The sequence below is a fragment of the Neopelma chrysocephalum genome, unplaced genomic scaffold, assembly GCF_003984885.1.
Source record: "Neopelma chrysocephalum unplaced genomic scaffold, ASM398488v2 Primary Assembly neopelma1_106b, whole genome shotgun sequence".
NCBI lineage: Eukaryota > Metazoa > Chordata > Aves > Passeriformes > Pipridae > Neopelma > Neopelma chrysocephalum.
In genome coordinates, this window is record NW_020897771.1 from 2,632,239 (window position 1) to 2,655,004 (window position 22,766).

A 22,766-nucleotide genomic window follows, 5' to 3' on the forward strand; every position below is an offset into this window, starting at 1 on the left:
CATCTTTTAGATACAAGAGTGCTGATACAACTTTGTGCACCAAAAATCTTTGGTTTTAGGCTCTTTTTATCCCAATGAGTCAACATTTTTACCTTATGATCAGCTCATGGCAAATTTAAGACTTAGAATTAGCCAAAGCAATGGCTTCTCAGAGTTAACTTTCATCACAAGTCCCAGATCAACCACTCTTTTCTAACAGCACATTCTCCCAAGCACAAGCCAGTGATTAGTTTTCAATATCACATCACTGAATTCTTCAGTATTTACTTGCCACCTCTGAAATTTCTCAGTAGATGACTATGCCAGCTAGAGCTGTCCCCTATTTTTCAAAAATTCTCTGAAAAAACCTGCTTTGCTTTTGTTCCCTTGTTATCAACTCAAACATGAACTGTCTCCATTCAGAATCAGACCCAGGTTTTCAAGCTTGAAGGCTGTTAAAAGAGCACAGAAGGAAAAAAGTAACACTCCAGTTCTGTAACTTGAGTAATTAAAGGCTCTAAAGGCCATTTAATTTTTCTCCTGTCATTAGGAAATGCACAAGGATAGAACATCTACTAGATCTCTAGGCTGCCTTAGCATTTATTATTATAAAAGACCTGTGAAAAACTGTTTCCTATCTTTCAAATACGCTATCTAGAATGTCTCCACTTTAATTTTCCATAGCATCTCAAAGCTTGCTCGATACCTCTGTAAGTGGATAGTGAAAGCCATTCCTGTTAAGAGCATGCATGGTGCTATAACACTGTATGTTACCAAGCTTTTATAAAACAACTGTAATTTAAGGTTAACCAGGAGGAAAAAAAATGTACTTGATAGTACGGAAGAGTAAGGGTTCACCGTGCCTCTGGCAGAGTAAGCATAACATTGCTTGGATCAGAGGTTTTTCCAAGCACTTCTTTTTGCAGTGAAAATGCACATTTAAAAAAGCCATGAGGAGCATACCAAGGAAGTGTGGTTCTTGGATTTCTTAGACATTGGTCTCCATTTTCCCCAGCCAGGAGTTTTGGAGGCAAATATCTGATTTTTATTAATTCTTTGGTGTGAAATGGATTTATAGGATTCCTTAAAGACACCTACCCTGATGCCAAACCCCCCCATTGATACTGCAGTGGGATCTCTAAATTTCAGCCCTGGTGGCAGCTAGCAGAGGGCACACATTCCAATAACAATTAATTCAGAATATTCAGCAAAATCTTATTTGAGACAGTCAGCTCCTCTCTAAATATAAGAAATGGCTTAAAATGGAATCATCACATCTGAGCAAGCGGGTAACTGGAGAGGATTTGACCGAACCACAGAAAATCTTAAATAGTTCAGATAATCTTAACTAATTTCAGGCCAACACAGATGACAAGGCAAGGATGAATTCAAATTACAGATGGACACATTCAGAACAGATGCCAGAAACCATTTTCCCCACACATACATACACGGTCATAAATGTGCACAACAGTCCTTCAAAGTTGTTCAAGATATCCAAAATACAATTTGATACTATCAGGGGAATTAAATATTGAAGAGTGTGTTTACATTTTTGACAGGCCTGATGACCTCTGTTCCTTCCCCAAAAACTCCTGATAACATTACTCTCTTCCTTTATCAAGGCTGCTGAAATGTTTGCTCCATCATTTTCTTAAGAACATACAGGTATCTTTCTACTTCTTCATTCTGACCATAGAGAGACCACTAATAAATGTGCTAAGACAATTAGGAAAAGATCCAGATACATGCTAGCAGACATAACACTACCACTTCTGCAGCATCAGGAACTGCACAACTGGCTAGGATTTAGCGGTCCCAAGTCAGATTGTCTGAAACTAAACATTTATTCCATTTTGGGACACTCTTATTTTGCCAAGCAACATCTTCAATTCGCAGTTCCCCGAACATGCTTTTGCACAGCAGCATGCTAAGCTGTTTTGTGCTGTCATCCAGGTTTTCACACACTTAACATACTTGGTAATTTAGCTTAACTATTGATTGTGGAATGCAAGAATTCATTCAAGACTATAGTTGGAATCGATACACCTCAGATCCAAACCTCTTCCTACTTTTTCTATGAGCAACACTAACGTGCCTCTCTTTATATCTGAGAGTTTCCTTATAACATCTGGAATGTTTTCTATACTTCTTACATCATCCTTAGCTGTTCACATCAAAAAACCTGTAAAACCCCTGTTCTCTTGCTGTTCAAGAAGCTATTCTTCACATTTCACTCTTTCACAATGAGAGGCTTCTAAAAAAGACAGGGATAATGCTCCTGTTAAAGAGCACTAGCAATGTTCAAGAAGTCTGAGGTAATTTCAACCTCAAAATCTTTCCTACTCTTTATGATTTAACCCTACAGTTAGGACATAAATACATAAGGTAAATCTGGGGGAGAAGTCATAGGAAGAGTCATAAAATTTGCATTACCAATTATGCCTTTCCATGATCTGAATCTGTTTTTAATGAGTCATGAGCAATGAAGCACTTTGAACAAGAGCTTTTACACCCTCAGAGATTGTGGTCCCAGAACTCAGTGGTCTGACATAAAACAGTAACTTCATAAATTCTTTCAAGCTGCTACATGAATGCAGAACTTATTACATAGTGCTTATTTGTGTGCAAGAGAATAATGGTAGCTACACAGTCTAACAAGCTTATAAAGATTTCTTTTTTTTTTCAGATATAAAGCTATTCTAAATCCTCAGTAATGCTACAACTATGTTTAGAAATAAACTAATTCATATTTATCAACCTCCATTAAATCTTAATAAATCTAAAGCCTTGAAATAACTCCTACCTCCCAGCAGTAAATGGAAAAAATTCAATTTCTGAAGAATCAAAACTCAGTTTCATAGCTAGACAGGGAGAGATGAGAAACATGCTAACTGAAGAGCCTTCTCACCCTCTAACCGAAAGAACAAAAACCTCCCCAAAACAAAACAAAGCAGTAAAAATAAGGGTGGCTGAAGCCCCATTTTTAGATTTAAATGCTGTTTCCTGACGTAAAATGCACACTTCACCTCATCAATAAGATCCTCCATTTCCTGCTAACCAGCATTAGCATCTAAATCCATCAGTCCAATCATATTGCAGGATAGCAAATAAAAATTATTTTCTCTAGAAACAAAACCACTCTCACTACTTCATTATATCATCACAATCTTTCTTTTAAGAAGAGCACGTCTGCAGCTGCAAGGGCTGTTAAGGCTATTCTTGTGTATTTAAAATTGTGAGCATAACAACATAAAAATTCTCTCATGAAATTTTATTTGAATCACTCATTCAAATGAGAAAAAAAAAATCCAGTCTTTCAAAATTATACACTGTCTTTGGCAAGGAGAAAAACAGCTACAGGGAACAATAAAACACTTTTATGACACTATTTTTTGTATTAGATTTGTCCCTGGGCTATAAAAAATGTAGCAGGCATGCTGTAAGAAAAATGAGTGATTCTCAAAAAAGTAGTAAAAAATACATTTTATGACACAATGATTCTTTGTAAAACTTGAAAATTAACTAAAATTTCTGTAAGCCTAAAAGACAGGTTAATAACACCACGTGGTCCTGCCGAAAAGTATAAAGTAGCCACATAGTTTAAGCAGACATTCCTATTAAAGCACACAGATAAAGGGAAAAACTAGGTATACTCTACATAATATTCAAGGATAGAAGCTATATACAGATCTGGTGAGGCCCATTTTTGCACTCAGGTACATCAAATCACAAAAATAAACCCTCATTTTGAAGCAGAGTTGAGTTCTTCTGTCCTACGCTCACCTTGCTGGACGCCTTACACAATCATTTTACTGAAATCCAGAGACTGGCTTTCAGCAATACATTATTAGCTTCTGCTGTACTATAAACTCATGTGGCAAAACTGAGAATAGGCATTATTTGCTGTCTGCTTTTCTTACCATTTACAAACCATGATAACTAGCTAGAAAACCCACCAGCTACATACATTAAAGGATTCACCTCTGTTCTTTGCTCACTGAGAATTTCCATCTCCATAAACACCACAGATTTCGTTTTTACCTTGCATACCCTATTTTATTTTAGGCACTTATCTATTTTTGTGGTAGGTACTACAGAGATCCCTGGAGAAGGTACAGTCTCATCCCACAGCATCATGAAGTTTTTGTGTTTCTCTGTGGTTTCTTCTTTCTGTTAATCCCCTCACACTCACCCTTTCATTTAATGGAAATTCCTTTGCTGCAGCTAGAAAAGCAAAAGCTGCAAAGCTCTTACCCTTGCCCAATTCAGCAAATGTATTCTATAATTCTAAAGAACATGAAATTGAGGAGAGGACATCTTTTTCCACAGCTACAAATACTAAAGACAACACAACCTGACACAAGGCCCAGAACCCACCAGTCACTAACATGCACAGAAATATTGTTCTCATTCAACATTGCTAGTAAATGCTTACTAAATATTCTGTTGAATAAATTAAGGCTTAGCTAAGGGCTATTGCAACAAATTCTCTGCCACCATCATACCTAAAATGTGAAATTTGCATGTGATGTGCAAACGATCCGTGTGGCCTTCCAACAAACATTCCGATTATTCAGGACTACAATTATTACAATACTTCTTCCTTATTATTTTGGCTTAGACAATAAAAGCTCAATATAGTCTCTGAAAGAGGTCATTTCTGCAAATGAGAGAAGCACTCTATCCTTTCCCAGTAAAGGACATGTTGGCACAGGCCAGGACCAGAAACTATGGCCTGCTTGGCATATCAGAGGGTACCTGTTTGCTTGACAAAACTCAAACCAAATATGGAATTCTTAATAAATATCCATTTTTAACACCAGCAATCTACATATGATAAAATTATATATTACCACTTTAGTTTGCATGCAACTGAAGCAAAAGTGTCAAGCAGCATGTATTCTACTGCAAGATATAAAAAGCAACTTCGGAGTGCTAAATTCAATTTATGCCTTTGTAAAGTTGACAAAATTAATCATATCTTTAAGCATCATTTTCAAAAGAATTTTAAAGAGCAAAGATGAAACACAAAAGGAGGTGGTACTGTTTTAGCAGTCAGCTAAAGCAGAACTGAAGTGGAAGTTTAAATGTATCAAACTGAAGGCCCCATGTGTCAGAATTCATAGGAAGGGAAAGTACAATTCCTTCCTTTGCTTCTAGAGATGATCACATACATATATATTATACTATATCCCATTCATGCTATATTATAAATAATAAGACCAGTTTGGAGATGAATTTCTAAAAAGAGTACCTATCATTAACAATATTATGGAACTGAATAATTACAGAACTTATCTTTCATCAACTTTGAAGCTTTCAGATTTCTAATGCTTTAAAGTAATGAATACAATTTTTTCAGTACTGCACTACATCAAACTGGGCCATCTGTTAAGAAGTATCATTAAGACATCCAGCCCTTTGAGGGACAGAGAAGCAACATTTACTGCTTGCTTAAATAGTTACAGATGTTTCTAGAAACTGCTTTAAAACATTAATGTGAATAATAGACCATAACCCAGCAAACAGTCTCAAACACGCTGGTCCCTGCAACCACATGCATGTGTTTTTAAGTTCAAGGTCTCAGTAAATATTTAACTATGCATATTGATTAATTAATATTTACTGCCGAAAGGAGAGGTTCAGAGCCCCTTCACCAGCACCTGCAATGGCACTGGAGGAATTTATATGCAGGCAAGACAAGTATTCCAGGGGTCCTCAATAACCATCTAAGCCTGGAAATGTCCAATGCTGATCTGGAACAACTCTTGCTTTAGATTTGTGAGATGCATCACTAAAAGGCTGACAGGTGAGTCCTACTCTGAGAGACCAGGCTCTCCTTAAGCCCAGCTGAGACTCAGCACCAAGGGAGAGACGAGGAGCAGAGGTACAGTACAGACACACAGAGGGAATGATCATTCGACCCCAGCTGACTGATTAGAACACCTTTTAAGAAGAAAGCTAGTCCAAGTTCCCTAGCCTTGTGATACTTGCATTTTCCTCATTTAAGGGGATTTCCTCAACTAAGATTTTAGCTGTGGCTTGTTCATCCTGGTCCAGCATACAACCAGGACTCACAGGGCTGAAAAGGAACAAGCAAGAGGAATCTGCACCTCAGCACCCCACTGGAAGGAGGAAAAATGGGGTTCTGAGCAATAAGGTTAATTTTTTTAATCTTTATTTTGTACTTGCATTATTCTTACCACCTAAGGAGTCTTTCTGCTGTGCCTTTTGCAACCGGACATGCCTATCTCGTATTGGCCTTTTTAGCCACCATGCAACAAACATGGGTAGAGCCCTTCCCAAATCTTCGTTTGTGAAGCCTAGCCATGAGTGAGCATTATTTTATTGTCCACCTTAATTCATAAGTTAGTCCTGAGAGTGCTCAGATCAACCTTGTAATATCCATCAAACCAGAATATTAACACTATTTTCGTGATTTTAAAATAAAGAGCTTTAAAAAACCACATTTCCAAAACCATATACATTTACTGCAGCGGCAAGTTTAAGCAACAAAATATATTTCTTTTTCAAACATAACATCCTTGAAATGGGAATTCTTAAGAGATACTGTGCCCTTTCTCTCCCAAATCTGCCTTTTCTCCTTCCTCCTCTCTAACTCAGAGCAATTGCAGCTTTGTATCTGGTAAGTCTTCTAACCAAAGGAGAATCATAGACTGGTTTTAGACTCAGGTTTTTACCTCATATCACTTAATATCTCATTAAAAAGGAATTGAATCAGCAACTTACATTCCTTCCAAGCATGCACAGTCTCTGGCTTACCTCTACAAACACTGCAACACTGGTTCTCTGGAAGAACATGATCATCTTCTGAGCAGTTCAAAGGTGGACAAGTCTCTGTCACTTTTACCAAAACTCCATTCTGAAAATAAATGACATTTTTTTAAAAATAACATTTGGAAAGTGCAGGCAATGGCAAGGATCACATAATTTTCCATCTTTAACACTGGTAATCTCTAGTAACAACAATCTCCAGTAAACTAGCAAGAAGCAAGTTCAATTCATTTGTTACACTGTAACGTCAAATTTAAAGTAATCTACTTTTGCATTTCTCTGCCCAGTGTTGAAACAAAAGAACAAAAAAAGGCACTTCAGCTCAAAATTCTATTCTAGTTTTACCAAATATGTGGTCTCAAAGTACAGTTTTCTTCTTTACAAGTATTTGAAGGAATTAAAGAATTTCACTCCAGTGTTTGTTAAAGACAGTCTTCCTGCTTCATGCAAGTCTGAGTTTGCCTCCCCTTATTTCACAGTCTGCTTCACAAATTATTCAACTCAAACATACACAGCAAGACCAGTGTTTTCAAGTGTCATGTGTTGTTCTCCTGTGTCCAGTTACAATGGTTTGTTTTTTACAATTACCGATCACCTAATTTCCAAAATCAGGCCCTTCAAAGAGGAAAGCTCATCTTGAGGTAGCCCTATAGAAACTGCTGTAAAAAATTAAGCTCAAGAAGTTTCTACAATTTTGATTCCTGACAGATTTAGAATAGGACTGTGATAGGAAGTCTAGTTGCTGGTAGAAATTTTCTAAAATCACAGACATTAAGCCTTTCTGCAGAGATTTTACACCAAATTTTACTCCATCTCCTTCCCATCCAGCAAATCGGCTTCACTATATCTCCAGACCAAACACCTCTCTGGCTCTTTAGTTAGTTGTTTCTTAAAATCTTGTCCCCAGATAGCCTCCTCTTTTACCTTATCCCCCCTCCAGCCTTTCTCACACCATAATTTATTACTTCAGCATCTCTTCTGCAGCTGAGGACTGGCAAGTGGAGCAGATATTAACAACTAGAATTTTTGCTCAGTAGGAACTGCAGTAACTACCCCACAGGACTGTCCACACCTGAGTAATCCCATTTTCCAAGCTGTGAAACTCCACTAAGAAAGCAGGCAGGCTGCTATGTTGCCAATATACCTTTTTAACATTAATCTAGTCCCCACTCCTCCCAAAATGCTTCTCATGACGTCTCAGATGGTGGAATGAAAATGTGAAATAAGAATTTCTGCTTTTTTCAAACAAAGAAATAATGTTTTCCAGCTATCACGGTTGCAGAGAAAAGTTTAAAAATATGATCCAAAAACACCTAGGGCTAAGAAAAGAAAGGAAAACCAACATCAAAAAAAAAAAAAAGACAAAATTTTATTAAGGCCACTATTCTCATAATCTGAGAACTTTGAACAGAGGATATTGAAAATACCTATGAGCGTACCCAGTATGAAGAAACACCCCTATGCAGAAGTTTGCTTTCATATCTACAAGACACTGTAGCACATGGATGCCAAAAGACTGGCTCAGGTGCCAGAAGCAGTACAGGTAAAACCTTTGCTGGTAATTAGCCTCACCAGCCATGCCACTCTGGTTCAGCTACGTCCCTTCAGGCTCCAGAGGTAGCTCTCACAGCATCAAGCTGCCCTACACGGTTGGGAAATGCCTGCTGAGTCTACAAGGCACAAATGATGCCCAGGGCACCCAGCAGATAGCAGGATTTAGAGCTGAGAAGTGCAGCAGACCCAGGGAATGCAAAGCTGACCATTCTGCAATCACTGCCACTCGCTGCCCTCGAGGTTACAATCTCAAGGCTAAAAGCAGGGCCAAGTCGTTTCTCTCGCTTTCCAATTGTCTTCACTGGCAAGTTGCATCAGTTGCTGTCATGAAAAATAATGCTAAAAAAACCCCCAGGCATCAGGATTTGTGATTCTTTTGGTAAGAAAAAAAAAGCAGCTCCCTGCAGTATCACATACAGCAACGCATGGTTGAAGCAAGTGCCCACACAAGAACAGTGAAATTAATGGAGGTATTAGGTCTCCTTCTGATCCCACTTCCATAAGTGAAAGGGAGGAATCCCCCCATGGCTGCCTGTGCAATTGCAGCAGCAAAGATGATAAAAGGACCAGACACGCTGAGCCATCATTTACTATCATGTTATCAAGCCACCAGCTAGAAAGGCCCTGGCTTTATATATATAACTCATTGCCTATTTAAGCTCAGACAGGACAATTACAGCAGGAGGAGTACAGTATGTCAACATACGGACAAAGAGCATTGACTGACAATAAATCTGGTCAAAAATATGGCAGGAAATGGCATGAAAGTGAAATGAGTGATCAGGATGAGTCAAAAAGCTACAGACAAATTTAATCCAAGCTCACAGCTTCTTTAGTGACTCATAAGGAGATAGAAGAACACGAATTGAGAATTCCATTATTTAATGACATGAAGATTTTATTTCCTTAATTTTCCTATTTTCTGCAGAATTTGCATCTTGGGAAAACAAATCAACCTTATTTATAATTAATTTTTAAAACAATTAAAATATATCCATGTTGAGTGTTCTTTGGGTTAAAATCAATTTGTTATATACTAGTACAGATCCAATTATAAGAATTATCATCATTAGATTTCAGACTTCATTCACTGAGATAAGAACAGTTCACACTTTAGAATTATTGCTTCAGGCAGCCTTAGAAAAATTACTCCTTTTTATACTCAATTCACATACATAGTGATAGAATCTGGACAGAAAAGGATGCCAAAAAGACATTTTTTTCTGGAATAAATACATCAAACTCCAACTGTAACATACAATCCACAAAGAATGAGATCTGGAGTCAAACGTTTACAATAAGATAATTAAATTTATTGTAATTACAAAGGCAAGTACATAAAATAAGGATTGGCTGTAAGCCTAATCAGTGACATGCAGTGAAAATCTGAACCACTAACAGCTTATCTCAGATGATAGGCTTTGAGAAATAATAGCAAGATTCAGATAAGGCTATTTTTTGGGGGGGGGGGGGGGTTCCTGTCTTGATTTAACTGTATCATGGTTCTAGCCAGAACAGGGTTAATTTTTGCAGGAGCCAGGAGGGGGCATGGCTGGGACCCCCTCTGAGCCTCTTCCTCTCCAGGTTAAACAGTCCCAGCTCTCTCAGCCTTTCCTCCAGTAAGAGATGCTCCAGTGCCTTATTTATCCTCCTGGCCCATGTCTGATCTCTCTCCAGCTGTTCCATCTCTCTGTTGTGGCGGGGAGGCCAGAAAATACAAGTGTGTATGTGCTTTAGAAAACTGCACCTTTCCGCATTTGGGTTGGCTTATTTATTTATTTATTTTGGTGTTTGTGGGGTTCACCAGTATGGTGATGTGGTTTATTTAAAGGCATCAGAAAGATTTCTATAACTCTTGTTGGACTGGGAATTTACAGCTGATCAGCTGCCTGCTCGTAACCAGACGTGTTTGACAGCAAAGGGTACAAAACCAAACTCCTGTCCATTAATGCTGGGAGCAGTGGGTCAGTGTGCCATACAAATGCTAGAAAGATGGACAGGGGTCCACTGACCTCCAGGAAGCTTGACTAAAAAGATTTTTGTAAAGATAAGGAATAGTGTTGTTCTTGGAGTGACAACTAAGGCTGCTATTTGGAACTTTCTCCCAAAAGACTGATCAGTAACAGCTTGTCGTGGTTTAGGAATGGTATCCTCCAATTCAGTGCTCCCACTGAAATCACCTTCTGCTTGCTCACTTCCTCCTCCCCCTCTGCCTCCCCCACAGCAGGCTGGAGAGGAGAACTGGAGGCAAAAAAAGTAAAGATCATGTGTTGAGATAACAACAATTTACTGGAAACAGCAGCAATAAACTGTACAGCAATAAATTGGTATTTACAGCTGCACATAAATACCCACGGCCAGGCCCTTTTCAGTGGTGCCCAGGGACAAGACCAGAGGCCATGGGCACAAACTGAAACACAGGAGGGTCCATCTGAACATCAGGAAACACTTTCTCAGTGTGAGGGTGACCAATCACCAGTACAGGCTCCCCAAGGAAGCTGTGGAGTCTCCATCCTTGGAGATATTCAAAAGCCCGGGACATGGGCCTGGGCACCCAGCTCTATGCAGCCCTGCTCAGGCAGGGGAGTTGGACAAGACGACCTCCAGAGGTCTCTTCCAACCTGAACCATTTTGTGATTCTTAGAAATACCTGTGCACTCATTTTGTCACTGTAGATTCATCTAGAGAGTGTTTGTGGGCAGGATTCCAGCTGGGAATGGCTGTTCAACAGTAACATCTGTGCTTATGGTTAAGAGGATGTGCATCATAAATATTTTTAGTCTGGATTAGTTTTCAGAAATTAAAAGACCATCTCACAGCTTGATAAAGAAAATCTTTGATCTAGCTGGATCCATCAGCAGCATTATTATTTTTTTAGATGGAAAAAATACAGAAGTTAAAAGCTTCTTAAGCTTGGATCAGTACCTATGCAAAGAATAAAATATCTATCTTTAAATAAAAATTAAAATGTGAAATTTCAACTTAATCGTTTTGACATTACCCCACCTACAAATATATCCTCTTTTAGAGACACAAAGATTTTTAAGTCACCTTTATCAACACTATTAAATTCACAGTTGATGTGTACCCGCCACTGTGTTCCTTCAAGGATCATCAGCTTTTGAAACCTGATGTCTGTTTTTCAAGTCTGGAAAATTAAACCATGTTAAATTTGTTATAGTCCTCCCCTATCACAAAGACCTTCCTTTATTCATACAATACCTTGTCCACACAGGACAGAAAACAATGACACAGCCACAGTTTGACCCATCACCATTCATCCTTTATCTAGTGAGCATTCCTAACTGAGGCAGAAAACAAGGAGGTGTTTTGTTAACAGATTTAGGAGGTCAAAATGCTGAAGACACATTGAATGAGCTTCCTATATGGACAGAGCACCCAACATAAGCACCCACTTAAAGACTGTCTCCAGACTAGTGAGGTGTAACATCTACTTGAGGTACAGCTGTAGAAATACCTTCTGTTTGTTGGGGTGTTTTGTGAAGGCATGGATGCATTATTTTTTTATAGTGTGGCATTCACAGATGTCATTTCGAATACTTATCAATACTCTCCATTAAGATGTAAATACCAACTTCAATGTTACTGTAATTAGCACTGCCACATCATTTTCCTTCAACAATAAGCAAAATTCAAAAGCTCTTTTCATTATTTCACTCATGTCTAATGATAGATATTTGATGGTCAGTATTTGCTTTCATCCTTCATGAACATATTATTATACTCATAATGATGAATATAACACTAATTTATAGCACAGAGAAGTTCTACAGACCTAATTCAGATCACTCTCTCTGGTTTCACTTTAATTTGAAAATCCCCCTGTTCTCATTTTCCCCTCTCAAATAAGCATTCTACGTCATATTATAAATAACAGGCATCTCAGTCTGTCTTCCAAGGCAATGACCTTGCCCACATATTTGTATATGCAGTGCTGAGCACCCCTCCACAGATACACAGCAACAACAGCAAAGTAATTCTGCATAACAAGCTGTTTTCACAACATCTGCAACCAGTTATTGTCCATTTCCATTAGCGAACATAAAATTGCTGCTCTCCACACTCAACTACAAGCACAACAATAACCAGATCACTGTAATCTTTTCCAATACTCTCACATTCCCCAACACTCCCTGAGTGGTTCTAACACAGCCTGTTTACCTGAGCTCTAAAAAACCGACTGTAGTTGCCTAAGTGTTATGAATTTGCCAAGGAAGACCCCAGTCCAGTCCAATACTCAGTAATGTACCTCGACAATTAGGAGACCTATATGGAGCTTAAATAATACTAGGGGAAGTATGGAGTAACTCAAACAATATAAACCAGGTTGCTTGAATTGCTTTTAGCAATTTGGCTGAAATTAGTAATTGGCTTAAGATGCTGCTATTTTTTTCTAGAGCTCATGAAAGCAGAGAGAAAAGAGAAAACATCCTTCCAAGTCATTTTGCCCCTGTTTTTCTTATCCTGCAAGGGTAATATTCCTGCCTTGTTTTCGTATTTTTGGCTTTCACTGACTTCAAGGTCACCTTTTCAAGACAACAGATGTCACATTTGCATGAAGGTAGCCTAAAGAAATGCACTAACTTTTCACTGTCACTTCTGAACGCCACAGATACATTTAAAATCAGGAAAAGTTCATACAACTGAAACTTACTCGACATTCCCTGCAGCTCTTGGTTAATACTCGTTGACCTTCAGCTAGCACTTTGCCTCCATAGATACACTTTGCTGTAATCGGAGAGAGGAAGGAGGCAGATTAAAATTAAATTAAATCAGTATTTAAGCAGTAAACAAATGCAAGACATTACACAACAGTAAAACCAGTATTAATCGAAAAAATATGAATACGTTAAAACTATGATGCATTTTGCTTATATCAGAAGTCAGTACTATATATAATTACAAGCAAAGCGGCAAACAAATAATTAGTTTTTAAGAGAAAGCAGCATTTTTACCCAAACTAAAGAGAGGGAATAAGAGCACAAACAACATGTCCTGGACTAAATTCCTTATCATTCAATGGCAAATATTTTAACTACTACATTCTGTAGACTAGCTACAGTATTTGTGTTATTAGAGTTCTTTGTGAGTCTCTTTAAGAATTGGAGACATTTATTAGTGTACAGTTCATCGAGAGAATAATATAAGCATAGATTTCAATTAAGCCTTCATATTTTTTTTGTGGGCACAGAGGTGAACTCTTCAACTTGCTGGAGCACTGCAAAAATGGATTAGATGCAGTGAATGACTGTACTGAATCAACAAACTATGAAAATCTATTTCAGAAAAATATTCCTCAAGCACACACAAAATAAGCAGATTTCCCAGGAAACTCAAAGCTCCCACTAAAAAATTCTCGTCTGAAGTTTTGATCCTTCTGCCAAAGATAAGCAGCTCCACAAATGAATCAACAGACTAGAACTTGTGAGCATTCCTCATTCATTTCAAGGCAAAGTGAGAATACTGCCACCATAGAGAAGGCAACCTCAAGCAGGGTCACAGTAGGATAGAGCTTTGTCAAATATTACCACAACTATCACAGTCCCCTTGCAACTACGTGTCTAAATTTCACTTCCAGAGACGGACAGTAAATCCATTAATTAAAGAGAACAGCTGGACTGTTATGATCTCACACAAGTATCCATTATAAAAGCACCCTGCATTACTGGCCAGGTCGGTGCTAAACACTGATAAAATAACTTTTTGTTGTGGAGATTCAGCTCTTTCTGTACTTGACCAGTAACAGCCTGACCTACGACACTGAAAGGAAAGCTAAAAGGTTTGAATCCTACATTACAACTGAGCAGAGCTCTTCAAGTTTCCCAAGTCAAGCCATATGGACAGTGTCAGTGTTCAGAGTTCTGTTCTCAAATAAGACTCAGACTACCTAGGACTGCTCTACCTCAATTTCTCTCCTGAATACCAAGGTAAGGGAAGCACTCACAGGTGCATGTGTGTCCCCCTTACAGCTGATAGCAGTAGGAGTATTTATTCCACAGCAGCAACTGCCATAGCCAGTTTGATTCCCGAATTTTAAGCAGAAATGACTGCTAGATCATCTTCTTCTAACAACTTTTTGTGAAAATGCTCATTTCTTAAAAAAAAAAACAAAACAACTAATTTTCAGGAGAACCCAGTTTTCATCACCACCAAAGCATTTGAAAAACAGGCTTCTTCCTTCTGGTATCCTACTTTTCTTTGTTTTTTGAAAGTTGCCCTAGTTTTTATGCCCGACTTGTTGTGATCTCACTTCGAAAGAACACTTCAGATCAGGAGGCTTCATTTAAATTAGGAATCCCAGTAACTATTTTTGGGAGGATATAAATAGAGAAATTTCCTTCTTCTTTCTGTCTGTTCTCCTGACATGAACGCTTTTAGCAAAAGAATGGAAGCACCAGAAAGCAAGTTCATGTACAACTCAGAAAAAGTGATACTTTAAACAAAATTATAGTCTTTTGTCAAATATTATTTGAAAGGCTAAGATGGCAGGGATCAAAACTGAACCACCTAAACCCCTTAACATATCAGATATTAGAGCTACTTTGTTCATTAACCCTTAGCTGAGGCAGAAAAGTGTTCAATAATCCAGCCATTCAATAATCCCTGGAGACGGTAAATTACAGCTGATGATTCTATCAGAGCTAAATAGAAAAAGCAGGGAGAAAATAACACCTGCAGTGCAGCTCTATGGAAAACCTCAGCAATTACTGCTATCTCCCCAAAAGTGACTAACTGTGGTCCTAGCACATCATTTTGTCAAGGAGCTCGCATTTACAATCCATTTCAATCAACTTCCACGCGTCCCTTCCCATTGACTGACATGCTGAGCTCTTGTCAGAATAACAAGCCAAGTTTGTGCCAATCACTGACAAAAGGCAAGTTTGATTGTTCCTCTTCCCATTACAAATAACAGGAACACAGTTTACTCAGGGGGATATACACTGAACCTAGGATTTTGTGCCTTACAATTCCTTTGTGTCAGATTCTGGCTACTGTGCACACACACGCCAAGAGAAGCACCCAGTTTCAGGAAAGAACTTTCTAGACTCTGTGTCACAAACAAAAACATTTTGAGACACAAAAAAATAGGCCAGCATGGCCACTTTACCATTCAAGCACTCTGCTTATGAAGATCTTTTAGTATGCAGAATATTCATGCTGACATATAGCTGAGAGAAATGAGATTACATAAGTAAAGAAGAACAAGTGCAAGATCACAGCTAAAGGATATTTGTGCACGGAACTAATGAATTCCACAACTGAAGAAGGGTAACAGAATGCCAAAAAACTGTTATTGTCTTCCTAATAAATCTTAAAATTATTCAACATCCCTGTCTTAATAAATTATTGAAAAACTCATGCATGAAGTTTACCAGTCTTCCAGAACAAATCAGGGGAAAGATAATTTCTGAAGGTATGACTAGCATCAATATACAGCTCAAATTTTCATATAAAAATTGTCTTTGTTCCTTGTACTACTATTAAGGCAACAAATATTGAATATTCCTTCCATGAACATTAATTGACAGGTTTCATTACCAGAAGAAGGAACTGAAAGCTAACAATAACACTGATCACAAAATTTAGTTAACTCTTCTTTCTTCTCATTAATTTATTTTGAAATTAATTACAGCAAACTATCACTCCACACAGCGATACTAACCCAGGGTCTGATATTCTGTCATGTTTGTTTTAAAGAACAACCTTTCAACCTGAAATAAAAGACAGGCAAAAAGGTTCAGCTCAGTTCCTTATTCATCACAACAGAAAGTCCAGACCATAGGCTTGATGCTCTTCTCCATCAACAGGGTTCCCAGCCCCAAACCAGATGAATAATTTTCCACTGACAATAGGTAAAAAGAGTACCTCGGAAATTTGCAATGCTTGTTTCATTTCTCAGCAATTATTTATTTTCATCTTAAATCAAGTCTGCCACTGTGACTCGTGTCACTTGAATTAGCAGGACCTCTGAAAGTCATTATAGAATGTGCCTGCTGTCAGGACAGGTTTAACTCTGCTTCAATGGAAGGTGAAACTGGGAGGTGTGTGTGATGTACTTACCCTTGCACACTTTGCAGCACTGACTTTCCACGTGCACTGGGAGAGCATCAGGAGGACACTCAAGAGGGGGACAGGACATCCTTCGGCACTCCACAACTCCACTCTAAGCAAAGGTTTTTAAGATAAGATTCTACTACTACCGCTGCAGTTAGTGAGTATTTTACACAAAACACAAATAAAGACTATTTAAGTAAATGAAAATAGCATTCTGGATTACAAACCCATCCTTCACTAACAGATCTAATCCCATCCAACTACAAAATGAATCAAAGTGCATCTGAAGCTGAACTGCCCCATTTTGATACATATTACTGGTTTTACTCCCCCTTCCCTGAGCAAAATGCATTAAGTGGAAAGCATAAGTCCCTGTTTACAAGAACATAGGCACTACTTTCTGTAGGCTGTTCCAATCATCTTTGAGATTTTTAACAATCAGGTTTCTATTTTCCTGAGCAAACAAAGGCTCTCTTCAGATATTTATCAAATAATTTCAAAGATACAAGTTTTACATACTAATTCGCTTTCTGTTCCTTGTATTTTTCAGACTGATAAATGCTGAAAACAGAATCTGCAAGTTTTTACCATGCATGATGCAACTAAGCATCTATGAATACTATTAAGATAATGCTTCCTTTTTGAAAAAGCTACTGCAGTGAAAACAATTCCAAACACAAGCAATGCCACCTGTTCACCCCAAAACCATAAAGCCCTCACCACTATAATTAAAACAAATAAGAAAGCACTGTCAAGGGAAAGGAGATTTTATTTATGAAGCCTGCAAATACGCAATGTCAAAATTTTATTTATTTTATCATTCTCCTCTCTATTGTCCATACTGCCCCTAGATGCATACTAAAAACATAATAATTCTCAGAGTTAACATAATGTATTCAAAGGCCATTTTCACATTTTTGTTAGGTCCTATTCTTGAAACTCCAGAAATTCTTACTTTGCACGTGCAGTTCCTGCAGTGATCATCTTCAACCCATGAGTCTTTGTCTCTATAGATCAATCCATTTACTTGACAAGTCTTCTCACAATGACAGTCTTCCAATTGACTCAGTCTTGTTTCTGCATAATTTAACTATAAATTAAAGTGACTTGATGAGATTTCTGCAATTCAAACACATTATTTAAAAAAGCAAAAACAGTATAGCTATTTTTAGCCATGCCAAGTTTGCCTACAACCTTTGAAACACTGACCCAGGATATCAGCAGGTATAAACTAACCCTATTCCTCAGACTTTGATGGACCTATCCATGCTAATTGACAACAGCTTATGACTCATGCAACAGTCTCTTGTACAGCAACTAAACCCCTCAGGAATGTCTGGACATTACCAGAAGTACAAAAAGACAATTTTCTTTTTCTTTTAAATTTTTAATCGCTCATCAACCTGATCACAGGTAAAAAAGCAGGAAGACTGGCAGACTGACTTCCCCATCTCATCACTGTTAAGCATCAGCCAGACTAATACTTTTAACCTTATAACAGCAACTGATATCTGGGGGGGAAAGAAAGCATTTTAATTAAGTGTAGTACATGATCAGTGGACAAGCCATGCTCCTGGAGTAAACCCTGGTGGCACTTAACATTCCTCACTGTTCCCATTACCTCCTCAATTCCAACGACTTAAAATGCATATCAAGAAGCTAAAACTGATGCATCTTTTCCAAGAATTGCAACTGCAGGCTAGAAATTGCTGTGTTACTGATGAGATACTATGCAATAACAAATGGGGACAATGCTCATTCTTGTAGCAGCAGCAGCAGCAAAGGACAAGGTTTTTTGAACCACTCTCTCCTCAGCCACAGCACAGACCTCCTTTTCATACAAAGGACCATCTTAACATCCTCCAGAGAGGAACCACCTTGTACCCAGTATCATGATCTCTAATACCTAAGAGCATTCAAAATTGCTTTTCCATTTTCTAATACTAAAAATAAGTAAACAAATGTAGAAATATAGGCTTAGAAATAAATATGTGCATTCTTTCCTGGCTTCTCCCCTGCCCATACAAATAACTGAAAGATGACAGGCTTGTGTTAAAAAAAAACCCATTGTTTCTGACAAAATAAATAACAAAAATACCAAAAAAACCCCCAAGTCACCAAAATTTATAAGGATAATTTTGTTATTCATAAAAGTGTTCCTGGCATATAAACCCATGATGTAAACAAACCAGATTAACTAGTTCATCAGTGAACTCAAGCACTTGATTTTTCTTGATTTTAATCAAAGTCAAGCTTCAGCCTTTCTGACCTCAACCAAGCAAAGGCTCAGTAGAAAGTTTTGTGCTTGAAGTCCTCATGTAACACGTGAATACAAAGCACATCCTAGTGTGGGCCCATAATTTACCAAAAGAAATTATATTCCACTCAAAGAAAGGCAGGAGATGCCCAGACTGATTTCAGCAGATTGTTAAAGCTGCCTGAATTATTTTAGCCATTACATTTAAAGAGGAACTAACAGTACTATTGCATGGCAGTTGGGAATGCTGCAATATAGCACAATCCTTTTCTCCTGTAGCAAATTAACATTTTAGCCAGATTCTAATACTGTGACATCCGGTGTGACTCGATTTAAGGACACAGGATTAAATCAATTGGACATATATACTGGAGAGATTCAGAATTGATTCAAATCATGACAAAAATAAAATAGGTTTTAAAAGCTAGCATTTATTCATCTTTAAAAGCTACGTCTTCACAAAACATGGGTAGGAAGAGGACAAAAAAGTGTGGTTAGATTGTTAGAGGTCACGATCAAATGCTCCTGTATTCAGCACTCCATGATAACCTGCTATGCTCTGCTGGGCCCCTTACACAGCCCCCATGTCCCATCCTGAGCCAGCACTGGACTCAGGGGACCCTGAGGTAAAGCCCAGGCAGGAGGGTACTCCCCTTTCCTGCCTTCACACTGCACAATTTGCACAGCTACTAAAATTATCAGAGCCTGAAACACTAGTTGGGTGTTTTCTTGCCAGGCAAGCCCAGCTCTGAGTCTTCACAGTTTTAATGTATATAAACTACACACAAACATCCATTCCAAGACTCCTTGGTCTACTCAGTGCTGTGATACAGCTGTAACCAAACACAGACTGAAATCCTAGATATAGTGGAACCTAAAGCAACAACTAGACATCAAACCACTTTTTCCAAACGTCTTGTTGTTCATGCCCTTCATCTCCTGCTGCAGGACCAGGAGCTAGGGATCCTTGCTCATGTACATTAGCAAGCCATTCTCTGACCACCTGCCCTGCTAAACGGGATCTCTGCAGGCAGCTCACAGCCCTTCAAAGCCTTCCTCTTTGCCTTGACATACATCATCCCATAGATATACTTGTATCTACATGAGTACCACTTGTGGCTACTGTGGCTAGGACTTAAAAGGCCTAATGCACCAACCTTAATGCTTCCCTCCAGACCGTCAATTTTCAACTTGCATTTGTCTACCAAATTAACCTCCTTTCCTGCTGCATGCATTTTTTCCCTGGACAACAGTATTTCTGTAACAACTGCAACGAGACAGTCAGTAGACTACTACAACAGAAAAGGAACTTGCAATGAAGGATTATCCCAGCACCACTTTATGAAAGCATGGAGTCTTTGCAGTGCAAATACTGTGTTATTTGCTTCCCCTCATAAAGTACTAGCAAGCAAAAATATAATTAACATCAGAGGAAGCAAGTTCCTCAGTACAGTGCATAATTGGAACTTGCTCATACCACCAGCAGGGCTCAAAATAATTGCCTCTCTTTCACAGTACAAGCAGAAAACTGAACTAAAAGCTTCACATTTTGCATTTGGAGCCAGCCTGTCCAAAGCATGTCAGCTGAGTAAGTGGATTGTCAGGATAATGCTCACACTCTCTAAAAAACAGTTTCCCCTTTCCTGTTGGGAAGGGAAAGAACTCTTAAAGGCAGCACAGGAAAAAGTATAATGTTTTTACACAAGCAGCACTACTATGCAAATCCTATTTTTGAAATTCCTCTTCAGTTACTACACGGAGATTAAATGCATCCACAGGTTGTAGAATTTTCACTTAAATCTGTAAGTAATTAACACATAAATCCTGTTTCAGAGGAGACAATTAATTGTCCTTTACCACAAACCAGATGGTTCACCAACATTAACCTCCAAAAGTGTTCAGATTGTCCTTTAACACACATTAGAGGTTCAGTCACCTCTAAAACACAGTTTCCCACCCCAAAACTTCACCACAGCCTTAGCTGAAGGGCCCTGGCTCACACAGAGGTTGACTGTGTATTGTAGGAGCAGAGCCTAAAGGAAATCTCCAAAATCCAAAACAAGCAAACAAAAAGCCCCCCAGCATTATAGGTCCCCTTTCATCCAATTCATGATCCAAACTAAGGGGGAAAAATAAGAAAGAAAAAAAAAGGGGGGAGTAGGGGGCACAATCCCCAAAACCTAAGCACACACCACATCACCTGGAGCTGGATTAACTTTCACACTGATAAAAACCACTGATCAAAGCCGATGTCAAGATCAGCACAGCCAGCAGGTTCACAAGCATTTTCATTTTGGGGCCTCATTCCAATTCCCAGGAAGGACACTACACCAGTCCTGAAGACTTCCCACAAGCAAACATATCCCCTCAGACAGCATCATGTGGTGAGGAAATTATTGAGGGATTTCACTCTTTTGTTTCTGTATTTATCCCTCAGCATGAACAGGGAAATCAGGCTAGGGCTTCTTACAAAAAAAAGTACACATCTGGACATTTTTTTGTCACTGTCTTACAAATAATAAAGTAGACAACAGAAACTCTATTAAGCTTAAGGGACATCCGTGGATCTATATCCATAAGTCTACTGCAGACAGGGAGAAAAAAAAATGGCTCTGCTATGAAAATGTAGAATAGCTGCATAAGGAATAAATACTTTCATCTTAGCACAGAAGGAAATGGGCAACTAACAAAAAAGCTTAGGTACCTACTTTTGCAGTCATTTTTGCCAGGAGTTCTTGCAAATCCATGATTCCTTGCACCAGACTTAAGAAATCACTGCAGGTCGGGCATGCTCAATAGAGGAAGAGTAAAAAGAAACAGCAAGGAAGAGAAGGAAAGACACAATAACCCATAAATAACCAACAGCCTATCATATTTGATTTATCTGAACATAAAATGCAATCTGTTTACACAGAAGTTCTGCCTTCTGGAAGTGAGCACATGCAAAAAAAAAATGACAAGCCCAAAAATATTATTTTTAAAACAAGAAAACAAGAAAACAATCTGTATGAAAAATCTAAGATAGAGAAAATAAAGAAATTGCTACTTACTGCGATTCAGATTAGGACACTGTGTTATATATCCATTAGGTATAAAGATGACTTTCACATCTTGAATAACACCCTTTGTAAAAGAAGAGAAAACTGGTAATATAGACTACAAACATTGACTTAAATCTGTAGAAGCTGTTTCACAAGTCATTTCTTCAGTGGATACGAAAAAATTACCAGCTCACTCTTCTTATGAGGAAAATAACTGAAGATGGACAAAATGTAACAACTCCTCCTATCAGCGTGTTTGGATTTTAATTTTCATAGAACGCAGAAATAATACGGCTTTGTCTTTTGTAACCGCCAAATATAAGCTGCTTAAACGTCTTAAAATGGGGTGAGACTGGTGAAAAAAGCAGTGAAATAATAACCATTGCTCAAGCCGATGACACACTTTTTGAAAAGACAAAAAAAAAAAGGAATTCCACAGTAAAACTCTTTAGTGATTTAGCCAAATAAGACTGTGCAATCAAACACTGTGAAAAGACAAGTATATAGTGCCAGATGTAAGTAATAGTTTACACTTCCACTGTTTGCTTTCATTTAGCCTACTACCTCTGTGTCTCAACAGGCAGTTCATGTAATCGTGCCATCAGTCAGAATGAAATCCTCTCTCTAGCCCTGACAGATAGAAAGATGCCCTGCACAGGACTGGCAGAGGGTCAGAGCCAGTCAGTGCAGGTTGTATGATGATCCTAAACCAACCGGGGCAGGACAGGAGAGAGGCAGGACCAAAAGGTCCAGCGCTGGCTGCATCCTCTCTTGTTCCTGACCTGCAAGGATACCCCCAATGGAAGTGGCAGATGGCCCAGTATCCCTGCACACCTGGGCCCTGAAGAACCCTATATACTCCAAATAGGCCAGAAAATGCTGAAGGTTGTGTTTGCTCTCTTAAGGTCAGGACAAAGCTTTTGCTACATCTTCAACTGTGCAATGTACTTACTTCACAAGATCCACTAGCTTTTATAATGTCATGGTCACTAAGGGAGAGGAGAAAGGGGAAACAAGGGACCTCTAGGGCTCATAGTTGCACTACCCCTGCCTGTTAATCA

The 22,766-nt window shown here is 38.5% G+C and overlaps 1 protein-coding gene across 4 annotated transcripts in view; it reads right to left on the minus strand.

The window, feature by feature from the left end:
* Positions 1-22,766, minus strand: part of NELL1 (neural EGFL like 1) — a 283,038-nt gene that overhangs the window by 196,200 nt on the left and 64,072 nt on the right. For all 4 annotated transcript variants that reach the window (XM_027696334.1, XM_027696335.1, XM_027696333.1 and 1 more), the window contains exons 6-11: positions 21,715-21,787; positions 21,373-21,455; positions 17,363-17,497; positions 16,414-16,516; positions 13,007-13,080; positions 6,766-6,865 (exon numbers count right to left, since the gene is read on the minus strand). In XM_027696334.1, coding sequence (XP_027552135.1) covers positions 6,766-6,865; positions 13,007-13,080; positions 16,414-16,516; positions 17,363-17,497; positions 21,373-21,455; positions 21,715-21,787 — 568 coding nt within the window. The remainder of the gene's footprint in view (positions 1-6,765; positions 6,866-13,006; positions 13,081-16,413; positions 16,517-17,362; positions 17,498-21,372; positions 21,456-21,714; positions 21,788-22,766) is intronic.